Source organism: Protopterus annectens, chromosome 2.part0 (genome assembly GCF_019279795.1).
Source record: "Protopterus annectens isolate FY-2018-M chromosome 2.part0, PAN1.0, whole genome shotgun sequence".
In the NCBI taxonomy this organism is placed as follows: Eukaryota; Metazoa; Chordata; order Ceratodontiformes; family Protopteridae; genus Protopterus; species Protopterus annectens.
In genome coordinates this window covers 637,177,827-637,193,256 of record NC_056728.1, presented here as the reverse complement: position 1 = coordinate 637,193,256, position 15,430 = coordinate 637,177,827, and the positions used below count along the sequence as shown (strand labels likewise).

The 15,430-nt window shown below is 43.6% G+C and overlaps 1 protein-coding gene across 1 annotated transcript in view; it reads left to right on the top strand.

Annotated features, from left to right (window-relative positions):
* The window catches only part of XPA (XPA, DNA damage recognition and repair factor), a 321,718-nt gene extending 307,400 nt beyond the window's left edge, over positions 1 to 14,318 (top strand). Inside the window, exon 7 of the mRNA XM_044061000.1 lies at positions 14,055 to 14,318. Within this exon, the coding sequence (XP_043916935.1) occupies positions 14,055 to 14,203 (149 nt within the window). The 3' untranslated portion in view covers positions 14,204 to 14,318. The remainder of the gene's footprint in view (positions 1 to 14,054) is intronic.
* Positions 14,319 to 15,430: the final 1,112 nt, after the last annotated feature.

Sequence of the window (15,430 nt, the reverse complement as noted above, 5' to 3'; positions counted from 1 at the left end):
GCTGAGGAGTTTAGTACGGGAGCCTCCTTGGCCTTTGCCTTCAATTCCACACCTTTTGTCTCAGGCAGGCAATAATTTCCTCAATGTCAGGATTCAGTCCCTGCATCTAACAGCCTGGCATATTCTGTTCTAAAACCTGGAGGGTCGCAGCTTCCTCAACAAGTTTTGAATGTTATTTTGGAGGCCAGAAGGCCTAGTACGAGGAAAGTTTATGCTGATAAATGGAGGAGATTTTTTATTTGGAGCAAAGCAAAGAGCTTTGATGTTTCCAGGCCTGATTTGAGTGTTTCTCTTCAATATCTTACAGAATTATTAGACAAGGGTTTGTCTTTCTCCTCTGTAAAAGTTCATGCTGCAGCCATTTCTGCTCACTATGACTTGACCCACCATTATTCTCTCATCCTTTGTTTAAGCAATTCCTTAGAGGGGCAAAGAACATAAGACCCCCATGTAGAGCTCCTACTCCTTCCTGGGATCTCAATTTTGTGTTGGAAAAACTTACTTTACCTCCTTTTGAACGTGCAGCTACGTCTGAGTTAAAGTTTTTGTCTTGGAAGACTGCTTTTTTGTTGGCCATTACGTCTGCTAGAAGGGTATCTGAATTACAGGCTCTAATGGCAGTTGAACCCTTCCTGATTTTTCATAAGGATAGGGTATCTCTGCGTACTAACCCTACTTTTATGCCTAAAGTGGTTTCAAATGTGGCCTTGAACCAATCTATTCATTTGCCTACTTTTTATGCTGATCCCCAAAATAAAGGGGAGAAAATTTTACACACTTTGGATATTCACAGGCAGTTGCGTTATTATTTGAGCAGGACTAAAAGGTTCAGACAGTCTCAACAGTTTGTTTCTTTTGCTTTGGGCTCTCAGGGGAAACCTGTTTCAAAACAAACTATTTCTAAGTGGATTGGCCATTGTATTGCTTTTTGTTATTCTCATCATGGTAAGGAGATTCCGGCTGGAATCAGACCTCATTCCACTAGGGCTACTGCCACTTCTACTGCTTTTTTAAGGGGTGTAGCTACTAAAGATACTTTGGAAGCAGCTACTTGGAGTTCAGTGCACACTTTTTCTAAACATTACCATCTCCCTCTTTATTCCAAATCTAGGGCTGGGTTTGCCACTGCAGTCTTACAGGGCATATTAGCAGCTCCCAATGCTTTATGATTTTGCCAACCTCCCTTTACTTTTGCTTTGGGATTCTACCCACAGGTTATGACTGCAGCAATGTGAGACGAAGAACATAGTACAGTTTTGTACCTATCATAAATGTAGATGTTCGAAGATCCACATTGCTGCAGTCCAATTTACCCTCCCTCCTTCCCCTCTGTAGTTTGGAGTGGTTGTATGGTTTGGGTTGTAGCTGTTGTTTGTACATGGGTTTTGGAGGTTTTTCTATTTTTGGCTGTGGCCTTTCTTTTTAGGGCCTTCTGACATCTGGGGCAAGAAAAGACTGAGGATATGACGTCGGTCATGCACTTTAATACCATGGCGCACTGACGTCAGATCTGAGCGCCCATGACCGACGCCAGCCTAATACTTTGGTATTCGGGCCGACCGAGGACAGCGGACTACCCACAGGTTATGACTGCAGCAATGTGGATCTTCGAACATCTACATTTATGGTAGGTACAAAACTGTACTTTTTCACCTTCCATTCCCAAATCCCTCATCATCAAATGGAGCCATATATCTTAAATGGTACAGTGCTTAGATTCAACCAGGTGGTTATGTCATTTCCTTATACTGCTTTCAGAATGAAAAATAATAGCTGTGCATTTCTCAATCTCAGAAAACACAGGTTTGGCCTTGAGGCCTTGATGATTTTCACATTCTTTTCAAGATTATATGTTTGCCAAGATTTTTAATATCTTGTCCTTTCTAAAAGTAATTTTGAAAGTCCTGTCACCACTCCCCAAAGAGTGTAATAATGCATAGGTGTTCAAGGAAGAAAGTCCACAAAACTGATGATAGGTAAATCTGAAGTGCTACTCGAAAAGAACAGTGTAACTCTATTATGTCTGTATTTAGTAAAGCTCTTTTGTACTACAGATCCTATTACCAAGTTCAAAACATTTTACATTTTAACTGTGTGCTGATTCTTTGACTCATCAGAATTCAAAAAGAGAAACTGTCTCTTTAGCCCTCTGTAGTTCTGCTACATTCTTAAAAATGCCAGTATTCTGTAAGCCATTAACTTTTTTTTTTTCACTCAGCATTGAGGACTTCATTGTCTGCCAAGCAGATCCCAACTTCTGCTTCTGCAACCTCTGCCAGGCAGGTTTCAACTTCTTCCACTTCCTGAACTCCTAAATCTTGACATTTGATAAACCGCTGTTGCATCTTGTAGATTGTATTACATCTGAACTCATGGGTCAGAGGATTCAGAATCAGCTTTCTGACATTACAAGGGTGCAGCTGCAAATAGTTATTTTTCTCTTGATTTTCTCTGAATCTGTTCCCTGAGGTAATCTAGTATTATTTTTCAGTTTAGCAGCCACTTTTAATACTCAGTGAACTGTTGGCATATTCAACTACTCTGTTTGCATGTAAGAAGATCCACAGCTTCTTGGATGTTCTTCGTGTTTCACTGTTGCAGTCATTACATTAGGGTAATCTGCTGGCAGGTTGCCCTCAGTCTGCCTGATTAACAAAGTCTTGGGTCCTGCTTCGGTTGCTGTTCCTTCTTCCATGACGTCAGGTCATCAGGGGTATAAAATATGCAGCCGACGCCATTACATCAGTCTTTCTTGCCACACAGTGCCCGAAGCAGAAGCAGTTTGCAAGTGCCGGTCGGCCGACTCCTGAAATTTTCATTTTTGAGTTTCAGAACCGAAGTCTTCAACTAAAAGCTGAGTACCCCGTTGGGGAAACTTTTTCTTGCTCCTTACCGATGTCAGTAAAAGTTAATAATTGCATTACTTGTGGGAAGCAAATACCGCATAAGGATTTTCATTTGTACTGTATTCCTTGCCTAAGCCCTGACCACAAAGTGCCTTGCTGTCGGTTTTGTGCTAAATTTAATCAATGTACTATTAAACGTCGGTATATTTTTGCTTCTAAATATTTTGACTCAAGATTTAATTATCCAGAAATGTCGTTGGTTATCAATCCGACTACCAGAATATCTAAAAAACGCAAAGAAAAAGACAGACACAGACCATCGAGGTCCAAAACTGACGACAACGCTTCTTCTAAGCCAGTCGCCAGTTTTGCAGCCCCTGAAACCCGCTAATTCTGATTCGCAGGCCTCCCATTCGGAGTCCGGTATGCCGCGAGATGCTTCAATTATGCAACCCACGGATGTCTCTACCTTAGATGGGTCCAGAGCCGCTGTGCAGGCACCGGCTTCTGAGGGTGTTTTCAGGCCTACAGATTTGTATATTAGACCGACGCCATCTTCAAAACTAAGGCCAAAATCTAAATCTATGTCTAAAAAAATGGCACCTGGACCACATGTGCAGGCCCCGTGCCTAAAAAAACAAATGAACAAAATGGCTGAAGATTAAATTACTCTGATCAGGGGTAGCCAACCCCCTCCTTCTAAGAGGCCTAGGCAAGACATTGATTATGAATCTTCTGAACAGGATTCTATTTCTTCTGACTCTTCTAATGAACAGGATTTGTCTGTTCCTACTTATGAGGTCTCTGATGCAGAAGATTCCATTCCTTCTGCTTCTCCCCCCTGAGGATTTTTCTTTTGGGGAAACTTGACGTACCTTAAGGGAATATTTCCACTGGGAAAGTCAGGATTTCTCTGAATCTAAAAAGAGACTTAGGGATTTTCTTTTTCTTCCTCAGCATAGGCCTTTGGCTCTGCCTCCTGTTGTAGACATTGTTGATGATGTTTTTTCAGAATCTAGTATGGCTCCTGATTCTCTGCCTCCAGCTCCTTGTAAGCCAGACAGATACTACAGGGTTCCTGACTCCCACAAATTTATTTTCAAAAATTCTATTGCTGATCCTGAAACCATTTCTCAGGGTCCCAAGGGCATTAAGGCCTCTACTGCTAAAAATTCTACCCCTTCTGATAGAGATTTCAGGACGCTGGATAGATGGGGTAAGAAGGTTTACACTTCTGCAACCTTGGCAATCAGGGTTTTAAACTGTCATATGTGAAGTTGTTCAATCTCGCCGTTCATTCATCACTGATGGGTTCGGAGCCGATCCTCGGCTCCGACACGGCCGATTAGCAAGCTCAAAGTTCTCCAGTAGCTCGAGACCCCACTCCCTTATCCCATAATGCACTGCTGGAATTACCTCAGATCTAGTTTGCCGTGGCATGGATCTCTTGGTTTCCAGCTTGGCTCAAGACTTTATTGGGAGTTTTTCAACTTTCAGCAAGTTATATTTTCACTTTTTTATATATATACTTTGTTCTTTTCATAGTAGCAGATAAACTAGTTAGTAAATAGTACTTTTTTCTATGTTTTTACCCCTTTCCTCAGTATTCTATCTTGCCTTCGGCCTTTTGGCCTTAGGATTAGTGATTAGTCAACGATCCCCTTTGGGACTATCATTTTGGATCTCTAATTACTGTTTGTAGTTATTAGTTGTTAGTGCCCCTTTTTGGGATGGGTGTATGTTTGTGTGAGTTACTTAGTTTAAAACAGCTCTTAGTTAATCAGTGTGTTTGAGTTGTGTAATGTCTGAAGATAAGGACAAGCATCCAAAGTCTGGGTTTAAAAAGTGCCCAGACTGCGGACAGAAAATGTCAGTCACAGATGCCCATGTGCAGTGTGTTTACTGCTTGGGTGAGGTACATCTGCAAGAGTCTTGCAACATATGTCATTCCTTTTCCACAAGAGTGTTAGCTGAAAGGAAGAGGAAATTGATTGATAGGGGTATCATTAAGCACCCCTTTTCTGAGGCATTGTCTGACCAGGATGGAGCCAGTAAATCATCCAAATCTTCTAAGTCTTCCACTGATTCTAGATGCAAGAAAGGAAAGAGGACAGAAATTATGGTGACTTCGGCTCCACTGCCCTCGGAGCCGACAGCCTGCTCTTTTCGGAACCGGGACACGGCCTTGGAACTGGTTACTGAAAAACTTCCTTCCATGTTGCTCCAATCGGCTTCATCTGTCCACTTTTCCAGGTCCTCTGTCAGCTTATCTGATCTGGATATGGACCGGCTGGTTCAGAAACTCTTGAAGGCACCAGGCCTAGTTAAATTGCTGTTGGCTCAGACACAACCGCCGGAGCTGAAGACCACTACCCTCGAATTGTCTGCTCCTCCTCCGAGCCATATCGGACCTTCGGAGCCGGAGGAGGCTGACCTGATGATCGTGGATCCCTTGGAGCCGACACCTGCTCCAGTGTCGGCTCCATCTGCTCGGACGTTCTCGGCGCCGACCGGGGAATCTAGGAGCCAACACTCTCTGGTTGGGTCCGGGGAGGATAGCTGCACCGATTTGTCGGTGCCGACTCTTCCTCTCAGGGCCTCGGCTCGGGTGAGCTCAGCTCCTGCCTCGGAGCCCATGGCTTCGGTGCGGGAGGAGATCGTGGCTCCATCGGAGCCATCGACTCCTTCTCATCGGAGCCAAGGTGCTTTCGATGCCATGAGGTGAGTGTCGTCTCCCAAGACTTCCTCATCTCAAGGACTGGCCTCTTCTTCCCCTAAAGTGCCTGTGTCTGTTTCTGTTTCCTCCGGTACTCCTAAGCGTAGAGACCCAGAGCCTCAGGTAGCCCCACTGGGTTCTCCCTGGTCTTCTGAGACCTCTCCAGAAGTTCCCCCTGAAGAGGTTCCCAGGAAGAGATTATGCAAGAGGAGGCATTTGGACTCCCCCCAGGAGTCTATCACATCGGACACCAACCTGGATGAATCAGAAGGGTCCCCCAGATCCCCCTCTGAGAACATCTCCTTTTCGGAGATTCTTGAAATCCTTAGGTAGAGGGGTGATTGGCAGCCCAAGAGCCCTACTGAGGAAGAGTCGGTTCTCCTGAAGGTGTTTGGGTCTCAACCTTCCACCTCTTGGGTATCTCCACCCTATGATGAGCTTATGGATCTGTTCTCTCATAGGGCATGGGAGTCTCCAGAATCTATGGAACCTGTTCCTCGGAGGCCAAATAAGTTTATTTCAGCCCCTGTGGATAAGTCCTTTCTGACCAAGGGAGTCCCTGTTGATGCCATGGTGGTGGCTGCAGCCACCAAAATGGAAATGTCTGAGACTTCCTCATCTATCCATCCTCCTAATAGAGAATCTAGGATCATGGATAGATATGGGAAACGCATGTTCAGTTCAATGACTTTCTCACTCAGATCACTGAACTACTTAACACATTTTACCAGACTGCAGAGAGATCTCCTTAAGGAGTTGGGAGATACTCTTCAGGGTGCTGTAGCTTTGAGTGTATCCAATAAGATTGTCACACAGCTCTCTACCCTCAATTCGAAAGTGAACTTGTCCATGCGTCTCGTATCATACGCAGCTGATGGTTTGAGTAGAGCCACAGGTACAGAAATCGCTCTCTGTAGGCATGCCTGGATGTGACTCTGTTCCTTCGTGGAACCCTTCAAGTCTTCCTTTAATAATACCCCGTTTGACGGCTCATCCTTGTTTGGGCCAAAGGTGAAGGAGACTTTAACCAGGTGTGAGCAAGAAGGAAAGACTCTGCAGTCGGAGTCCGTTTTTCCACCCCCACTCGACCTTTTCCCAAAGGTCAGTGGGGAGGAAAGATGTGGTTCCGGAAAGCCCAAGGAGCCTTTCAAGACACACATGGGCAGCCCCCCTCCAGAGGCAGAGGAGGGGGTTTCAATGGAAGATGCCGCCCTCGCGGCAGAGGGGGTCCGCAACACCAGGGTGACAGAGATCACTTCTCTGGTCAATCCTACCAGCGCTCCTGAAGGGAGGCCCGCCTGTCCTACTCTGGAGGCAGTCGGGGGTCGCTTATCTTTGTACCCCAAAGCCTGGCTAAATATAACAAATGACAGTTAGGTACGAAGTATCATTTCCAGAGGGTATTTCATACCATTCTCCACCCAGCCTCTTCCCGTCAAAAAAATCCCGGACGTTTCACTCAGTCACATGGGGCAAGCAGCAATAGAGCTTAGCTGATTGCTAGAAAAAACAGTCATCCTGCCAGTCCCAGCAGACCAGACAGGATTCGGAACTTACTCAAGGTTCTTTTTGGTTCCAAGGAAAACAGGGGACTGGAGACCCATTTTGGATCGCAGCAGACTCAACCAATTTGTAAGAAAATAGAAGTTCTGAATGGTCACGCTACAGTCCATGCTCCCCTTGTTGGGGAAGGACAATTGGATGTGCTCGATCGATCTCAAGGATGCGTACTACCACATAAAGATGGCCAGACAATCCAGAGATCACCTGCGTTTCTGGCTGGGAGCCAATCATTATCAATTCCGAGCTCTGCCCTTTGGTCTCACTACAGCCCCCAGAGTGTTCACCAAGTGCATGGCAGTAGTCACGGCTCACCTGAGGCATCTAGGATTCCAGGTGTTTCCATATCTAGACGACTGGCTCTTTACCTCCACCACCAGGCATCAACTTCTTCAAGCGAGAGAGGTTACTCTGACACTCTGCAATCAGCTAGGCATTACAGTCAACTTCGAAAAGTCTGCCTTGTTGCCATCGCAGCATAGCAATTTTATAGGGACAGAACTAGACACGTCAACCACCACTCTCCATCTTCTGCCAGAAAGAATATTCTTCACCAACATCCTGGGCAAATCCAATGCAATAGCGGACAGACTGAGCAGAGCAATCTTGTTGCCCCACGAATGGTCCCTCAAACAAGAGATTGCGGACAGGATCTTCCGCAAATGGGGCCAGCCTTCCTGCGACCTCTTCGCCAGTCACATCAGCAGCAAATGCAGAAGCTATTTTGCCCTAATTCCCATGCCAGGTCACTCCCCGAGGGATGCTCTTGTCCACTATTGGCCCCCGGGTCTTCTCTATGCATTTCCACCAATTCCCCTGATATCCAAATTCTTACAGAAAGCAAAGTCACTGGGACTGCCAATCATCCTCATAGCCCCTCATTGGCCTCGGCAGATTTGGTTCCCGTTTCTTTATCATCATATTCTGGAAGATCCATGGATCCTGGACCCAGTTCTGGACTTGTTGACACATCCGTCAGGGGATCTACACCCGTCATTGCAGACACTGAAGCTAACCGCTTGGCTGCTCCTAATCCCTGCATAGCCAGGCTCTATAATCTTTCCCATGACACTAGTCAGATTTTGTTGGCTTCCCACAAACCTTCCACCAGAAAATTGTATCGTGGTAAGTGGAAGAGATTTTCCATTTGGGCTTCTTCCCACAACATTGACCCTTATCAAGCGCCCATTGTCTTCTATCTTACAATTCCTGACAGAAATCTTCAATAAAGGAGCAGCGGCAGCTAACGGTACGAGTACAGTTAGCTGCTCTATCTAATTTCCATCTAGGAATTGATGGTTTAAATATTATGGCTCACCAATTGTCTAAGGGTTTTCTAAAAGGTTCCTTTCACATAAGGCCTCCAGTGAAGACACCTTATTCCCCCTGGAATTTGAATTTTATATTATCTTGTATCATTCTTCCTCCTTTTGAGCTTGCATCATCTTGTGAACTAAAATTCTTGTCATGGAAAACTATCTTCTTAGTAGCCATCACTTCAGCCCGTAGAGTGTCAGAGCTCCAAGCCCTTTCCATCAAGCCCCCTTACATGGTCTTCCATACTGACAGAGTATCTCTCAGGACTAATCCATTCTTTCTGCCCCAAGTATGTTCTGAGGTTAACATTAATCAAGTCATTGACTTGCCCTTTTTCTTCCCTAATCATACCAACAAATTGGAATATATGTTGCATAAACTCAATGTTCATAGACAACTTGGATTTTATTTGGACAGAACCAAAGACATTAGGAAATCAGATCAGCTCTTTGTGTCCTTTTTCTGAGACCAGGAAAGGTAATCCAGTTGCTAAAACAAACCTGTCTAAGTGGCTGTTGGATTGCATCACCTATACATATCCTTGTCATAAAATGCCATTATCTAGTAAGGTAAAGGCTCATTCAACCAGAGCAGTTTCTACCTCGTCAGCCTTTCAAGCCAAATTGCCTTTAGATAACATCTGTGCAGCAGCCACCTGGTCTAAACCTCACACTTTTATAACTCATTACAAAGTGGATAAGGCCTCCAGGGACAGGGCTTCATTTGGTTCTACGGTTCTGAAGAGTGTACTGCCATGAGCCACCCAAGATCAGGGTGCTAGAGATGCTACCCATCAGTGATGAATGAACGGCGAGATTGAACAACTTCACATAAAGAAGTTATGTACTCACCATAACGTTCCATGTGAGTTGTTCCATCTCGCCTTCATTCTCACATCCCTCCCTCCTTCCCCCTCCTGGCTGACAGTTGACTTGGAGGCTGTCTTCATCTTGGTTTTTCAATGTGTATTCATTCCTAGGTAGAGTAATTATTGTACTATTATATGGTATGCAGCAAACAAGATCTGAGGTAATTCCAGCAGTGCATTATGGGATAAGGGGTGGGGTCTCGAACTACTGGAGAAATTTGAGCTTGCTAGTCGGCCGTGTTGGAGCCGAGGATCAGCTCCGAACCCATCAGTGATGAATGAATGCGCGATGGAACAACTCACATGGAACGTTATGGTGAGTACATAACTTCTTTTTTCATATGCTTAAATATCAACAGCATATCATGGGACTACTTAAACAGAAAATGATGTTAATCTCTGACTGTGTGGAAAATAAAAATTTGCAGGATTTATTACATTCAGCTGAACAAGTTGGAAAACATACTTTGCAATGTGGTTTTGATTCCTTGGAGGCCTCTTGCAGGACTGCTGTAACTGGATCTGTGCTAAGAAGGCATGCTTGGCTCAAAGAGCAAACTCTGCCTGACCATGTTAAAGCAAAATTGTTGGATGCTCCTTTACAACAGGACCGTCTCTTTGGTAATAAGGCTGAAGAACTGTTAAAAAAGGTGGAAGATAATGCTAAATCTATGCAAACTGTGAAAGATTTCTTACAAGTGCAACCTCCAAGATTTAGTAGGTACTGGCCTACTAAGAACTGGTCCTTTCCAGTCCCTTTGAGAGCCGCTCAAGTCAAATCCAGACATTCCAAAGGCTCCAGGTTTCAGTCACAAGGAACTTTTAGAAAGAAATAATGGGGTGCCTCCACCTTCAAATCTGGAAACAACAAGGTACCTCCCTATGGTAAACAGTCTCAGTGACTTCCCTCTACAATCACCAGCACTTACCTTTTAGCCACCCCTTTGGGGAGAAAACTGGCACTTCATGCATGAAACTGGCAACTTATTACCCAGGACAAATGGGTTTAAATATAGTATCCCAGGGATACAGATTTCATTTCCACACGTTGCCAATCCCAAATGGATGGCCAGATCTGCCTTCAAATCAGTGGTCAGAGGCCCAGAAACAAGTTCTGTTCCTCATGAACATGGGGGCTATCCAACCAGTACCAGAAGAGGAAAAGGGGCAAGGTTTCTATTCAAGACTTTTCCTGGTACCCAGAAAAGACAAATCATGGCATCTAATTCTGGACTTATCCACTCTAAACACATTTCTGGACTTCAAGATGCTGACTCTTCAACAGCTACTACCTATGCTAGGCAAAGATGCCTGGTTGGTAACTCTAGACTTAAAAGAGGCTTACCTGCATTTCCCAATCAGGGAATCTTGCAGAAGATACCTCCGCTTCAAATCAGGCAACTTGCATTACCAGTTCTCTGCACTGCCCTTTGGCTTATCTACTGCGCCCAGGGTCTTCACACAGTGCCTGGCTCCAGTAATTGCATTTTTGCAGGCAAAGAAGTATTCAAATATATCCATACCTGGACGATTGTCTAATTCAGGCAGAAAACAAGGACATTCTTGTAAAGCATCTGGCATTTGTGAAAAGGGTTCTAACTTGTCTAGGGTACACCATAAACGAAAAGAAATCACAACTGGTACCCTCTCAAAAAATTACATTCCTGGGTTGAAGCTTGAATACAACTGCCCAGATGGACTTGCCTTACTCCAGAAAAACAAATTCAATTGGTGACTTGCTTCAAACAGGTGGCCACAAAAACCCTGCTATCTGCAAGACAAATTCTGCAAGCCTTGGGGTTCATAGCCTCATGCATTCTTCTAATTCCATATGCAAGACTGCATATGAGGAAACTTCAGTGGTACTTAAAAAGTTTATGGAGCCAACATTGTCACAGCCTGGAAACAATGATTCCTATTATACCTTGCCTGCAACTAGAGTTCCTATGGTGGGCAGAGGCCTGCCACCAAAACAAGGGCCTGCCATTCATTCTACACCCTGCCGCCCAAACCCTAACTACAGACACATCAGACTATGCTTGGGGGGCTCATCTGGCAGGAAAGTGCATTCAGGGCAAATGGAGCCCAAATCAATTGCACCTACATATCAATCAGAAAGAGATGCTAGCTGTACAGAATGCACTGACAGCCTTCAAGGACTACCTTCATCCAGGACAACTAATGATAAAGACAGACACCACAGTTATGTGGTACATAAACAAACAGGGGGGTACACATTCCTCCCCCCTTTGCAGACTAGCCATGGTATTGTGGAGCACGGCCTTGACCTATCAAATACAACTACAAGCTCAATTCCTGCCAGGAAAGCTAAGTACTCTGGCATGCGAACTAAGCAGAAATCTTATGGACCCACACGAATGGAAACTGGAACCATAAGTTATCAACATGTTGGCACGCAAATGGGGGAGTTCAGACATAGATCTTTTTGCCTCACCCCAGAACTGTCAGTTGGACAAATTCTGCACAAGAATTCATCACAAAAAAGCTTGGAAAGTGGATGCCCTATCATTCTGCTGGAAAAACCTATCACTCTATGCTTTTCCCCCTCTGCCTCTGCTCTCCAAAGTTCTACTAAAAGTCAGACAGGACAAACCAAAAATGATTCTGATTGCTCCAGACTGGCCTTGCCAGCACTGGTACCCACTCCTGCACAATGTGACGCACCTTCCTCCGTGGCACCTGCCTCAGACACCTTACCTCCTGTCTCAGCAGAACTACCAAATTCTGCACACTCAACTCCAAACTTTGAATCTTGCAGCTTGGCCAATCAGCTAATTTCACCCTTGGCATCCCTCAGCAAACCTGTGATGGATGTCATTTTGGAGGCTAGAAGGCCTAGTACTAGAAAATCTTATGCTGACAAATGGAAAAGGTTCTGTGCCTGGAACCAGTCACAAGGAATAAGCACAGCAATGCTCAATGTTCCTCAGATTCTGCAATATTTAACTGAGATGCTTCACAAGGGCCTATATTTTTCTTCCATAAAAATCCATGCCTCTGCCATTTCACCTTATTACAACATAGAACCTCCCCTCTTCTCTCATCCTCTGCTAAAGCAGTATCTCAGAGGGGCCAAAAATGTAAGACCTCCCATGAGAGCGCCAACTTCTGCATGGGACCTCAGTTTTGTTTTGGAAAAACTCACTCTCCCTCCTTTTGAGCCAGCTGCTACTGCGGACCTAAAATTTCTCTCCTGGAAAACAGCTTTCCTCTTAGCAGTCACTTCAGCTAGAAGGATTTCAGAATTACAGGCTCTTATGGCAGTGGAGCCTTTCATTATTTTTCATCCCGACAGAGTGGCTCTCAGGACTAATCCATCTTTCATGCCTAAGGTGGTATCCAGTGTGGCTCTTAATCAGGCCATTCATCTGCCAACTTTCTTTCCCAATCCACAGAACAAGGGTGAGCGGATTCTGCATTCATTAGATGTACACAGACAACTTAGATTCTACTTAAACAGGACAAAATCTGTAAGAAAATCTGAACAACTATTGGTGGCATTTGCTGCAGGGGCAGAGGGAAAGGCTATTTCAAAGCAGACTATTTCCAAATGGATAAGCCATTGTATTTGTTTCTGCTATATGCACCATGGTAAACCTATCCCCAAGGGGATCAGATCTCATTCCATCAGGGCTGCATCTACTTCTGCAGCATTCTCAGAGGGGTTCCTACCAGAGACATTCTAGAAGCTGCTACCTGGAGCTCAGTTCATACGTACACCAAACATTACCATTTACCTCTCTTCTCTAAACCCAGAGCTGGCTTTGCCACTGCTGTCCTGCAGGGCCTTATAGCTGCTCCTAATGCTGTATAAATCCATGCTCCCAGCCATAGCTTTGGGATTCTACCCAAATGTAATGTCTGCAACAGTGAAACACGAAGAACATAGTACAGTTGTGTACACTTACCGTAAATGTAGATGTTCAAGTGTATTCACTGTTGCAGTCCTGGTTACCCACCCTCCAGCCCCCTGTTTTTCTCTTACTATACCTGTCCTTTTTTTTTTTTTGTTCCCCATTTAGGGGGCACCTGACATCTGGGGCAAGAAAAAATGATGTAATGGCGTCGGCTGCATGTTTTTTACCCCTGATGACCTGACGTCATGGAAGAAGGGACAGCAAACGACGCAGGACCTAAGACTTTGTTAATCAGGCCGACTGAGGGCAACCTGCCAGCAGATTACCCTAATGTAATGACTGCAACAGTGAATACACTCAAACATCTACAGTTATGGTAAGTGTACACAACTGTACTTTCTCCAGCTTCGTTTACTACACCCCCTACAGCACAGTATGCTACTTACATTTCAGTAATCAGAAAACGTCCTCACTGCTAAATATAATAATCTGCCCAGTGCATTAGCCGAATCCCCCACCCACTTTTACCACGATAACTATCACTTCAAGACTGTCCTGACAATGGGCCTGTTCAGTCACTGAAGACAAATACATATTTGGCATTCTTAATTTGCCTGCTGATGTACAGCCATGCACATTTAAGGAAAGGAAGTTTTGTTAACAAATTGCTGTATATTAACCTAGTAGTTTTCTTTCTACATCTCTGTTCTATTACGTCCTGAAAAATATTGTTGGCTAACAATAGAGTTAGAAAGTCTGTGTTTCCTAAGTAGTTTTATAGTGAAGTAATTTCAGTTAATTTTTTTTCAGCACGTAAAGATGTCATCTTAAAATGTTATTGTGTTCATTTTGTATTTTTGTCCCTATAGAACTGCGACATGCTGTCAGAAGTAGCCTGTGGAAAAAAGACACAAGTAATCACCAACATGAATATGGGCCAGAAGAACAAGTTGAAGAGGATGTTTTCAAAAAGACATGTACTCTTTGTGGACAAGAGTTAACCTATGAAAAAATGTAGTCCACAGTGCATTACCTGGTGTGGGAAAATTAATATTTTAAAACATAAGAAAATGAATTTTTGAAAAAAAAACTTTTGTATAAACAATTGCTTCAATTAAACCATTTATGTGATATTTATAACTTCATCATGCTTAAAAAAAAATGACAACGGCGATGTGTCATTTACTTGGTATCATTATGGAATTTGATAATCGATATTTACTTTCACATATGCTTTTACCTAAATTGTCTTCCGTTGATTTGCTGTCCCATTTGTGTAACGCAAAGCATCCACCTATTTTTTACCTTTCAGATTTAGTACCAGAGTGATGACCCAAAGTTTCTCTTTTCTTATCGCAGAAGCAAGGTATTTCTCTTTTTAAGCCTGTCTTTCTTATGGTATCAAAGTGCTCTCATGCAGAAAAAGAAGTGGATTTTGATTTTATCCCCCCTAGGTAGACAATTATTTCTGTTTATCTTGCCTTCTGCATTTCATCCTGGCATCATGAATCTTGGCGTGTGTGTGTGTGTGTGTGTGTGTGTGTGTGTGTGTGTGTGTGTGTGTGTGTATATACAATATCCATCTATCTGTATGATGTCTGTGTGTTTACTTAAAATAATCTAAACATCAAAATACTTACAGCATAAATATCTAAACACAAAATACAGTAGACTCCCACATATCTGGCCTCTCTTTAACCGGCCATCAAATTTCTCCCGTAGCCCTAGCAAAATACATCAGAGAAGAACACTTCTGTCTCCTCTGGGCTAAATAATGACAAACCTTTGAGTTTTCAACTTCATATTAATTAGAAAAATACATACTAACACAAATCCTGTTAATCTAGCTGATGTATAACCTATAAAGGTTATTTTAGGCATTTTCTGATTAACCAGACATTCATTTATCCAGCCTAAGGTCCGGTCCCAATGAGACCAGATAATAGGGAGTCTGCTGTACTGACAAAATTAAAATTATAGTGTGGCGGGGTTTATGCCATTTCTCCAATGTTATGCAACTTCAGAGATGGTGTATATAATTAGCAAGGAGTGTAAAGGGTGTGTGTGTGTGGGGGGGGGGGGGTTGGCCCTCCAAAAACATTGGGATGTGGTTAGATTTTCTCAGTATTTTGTGTTTAGGTATGTTTTCTGTTGATATTTTGTTTAGATTATTTATGTACGTTTGTATTTATGTACGTTTGTATGTCTGTTTATACATATGTATATATATATATATATATATATA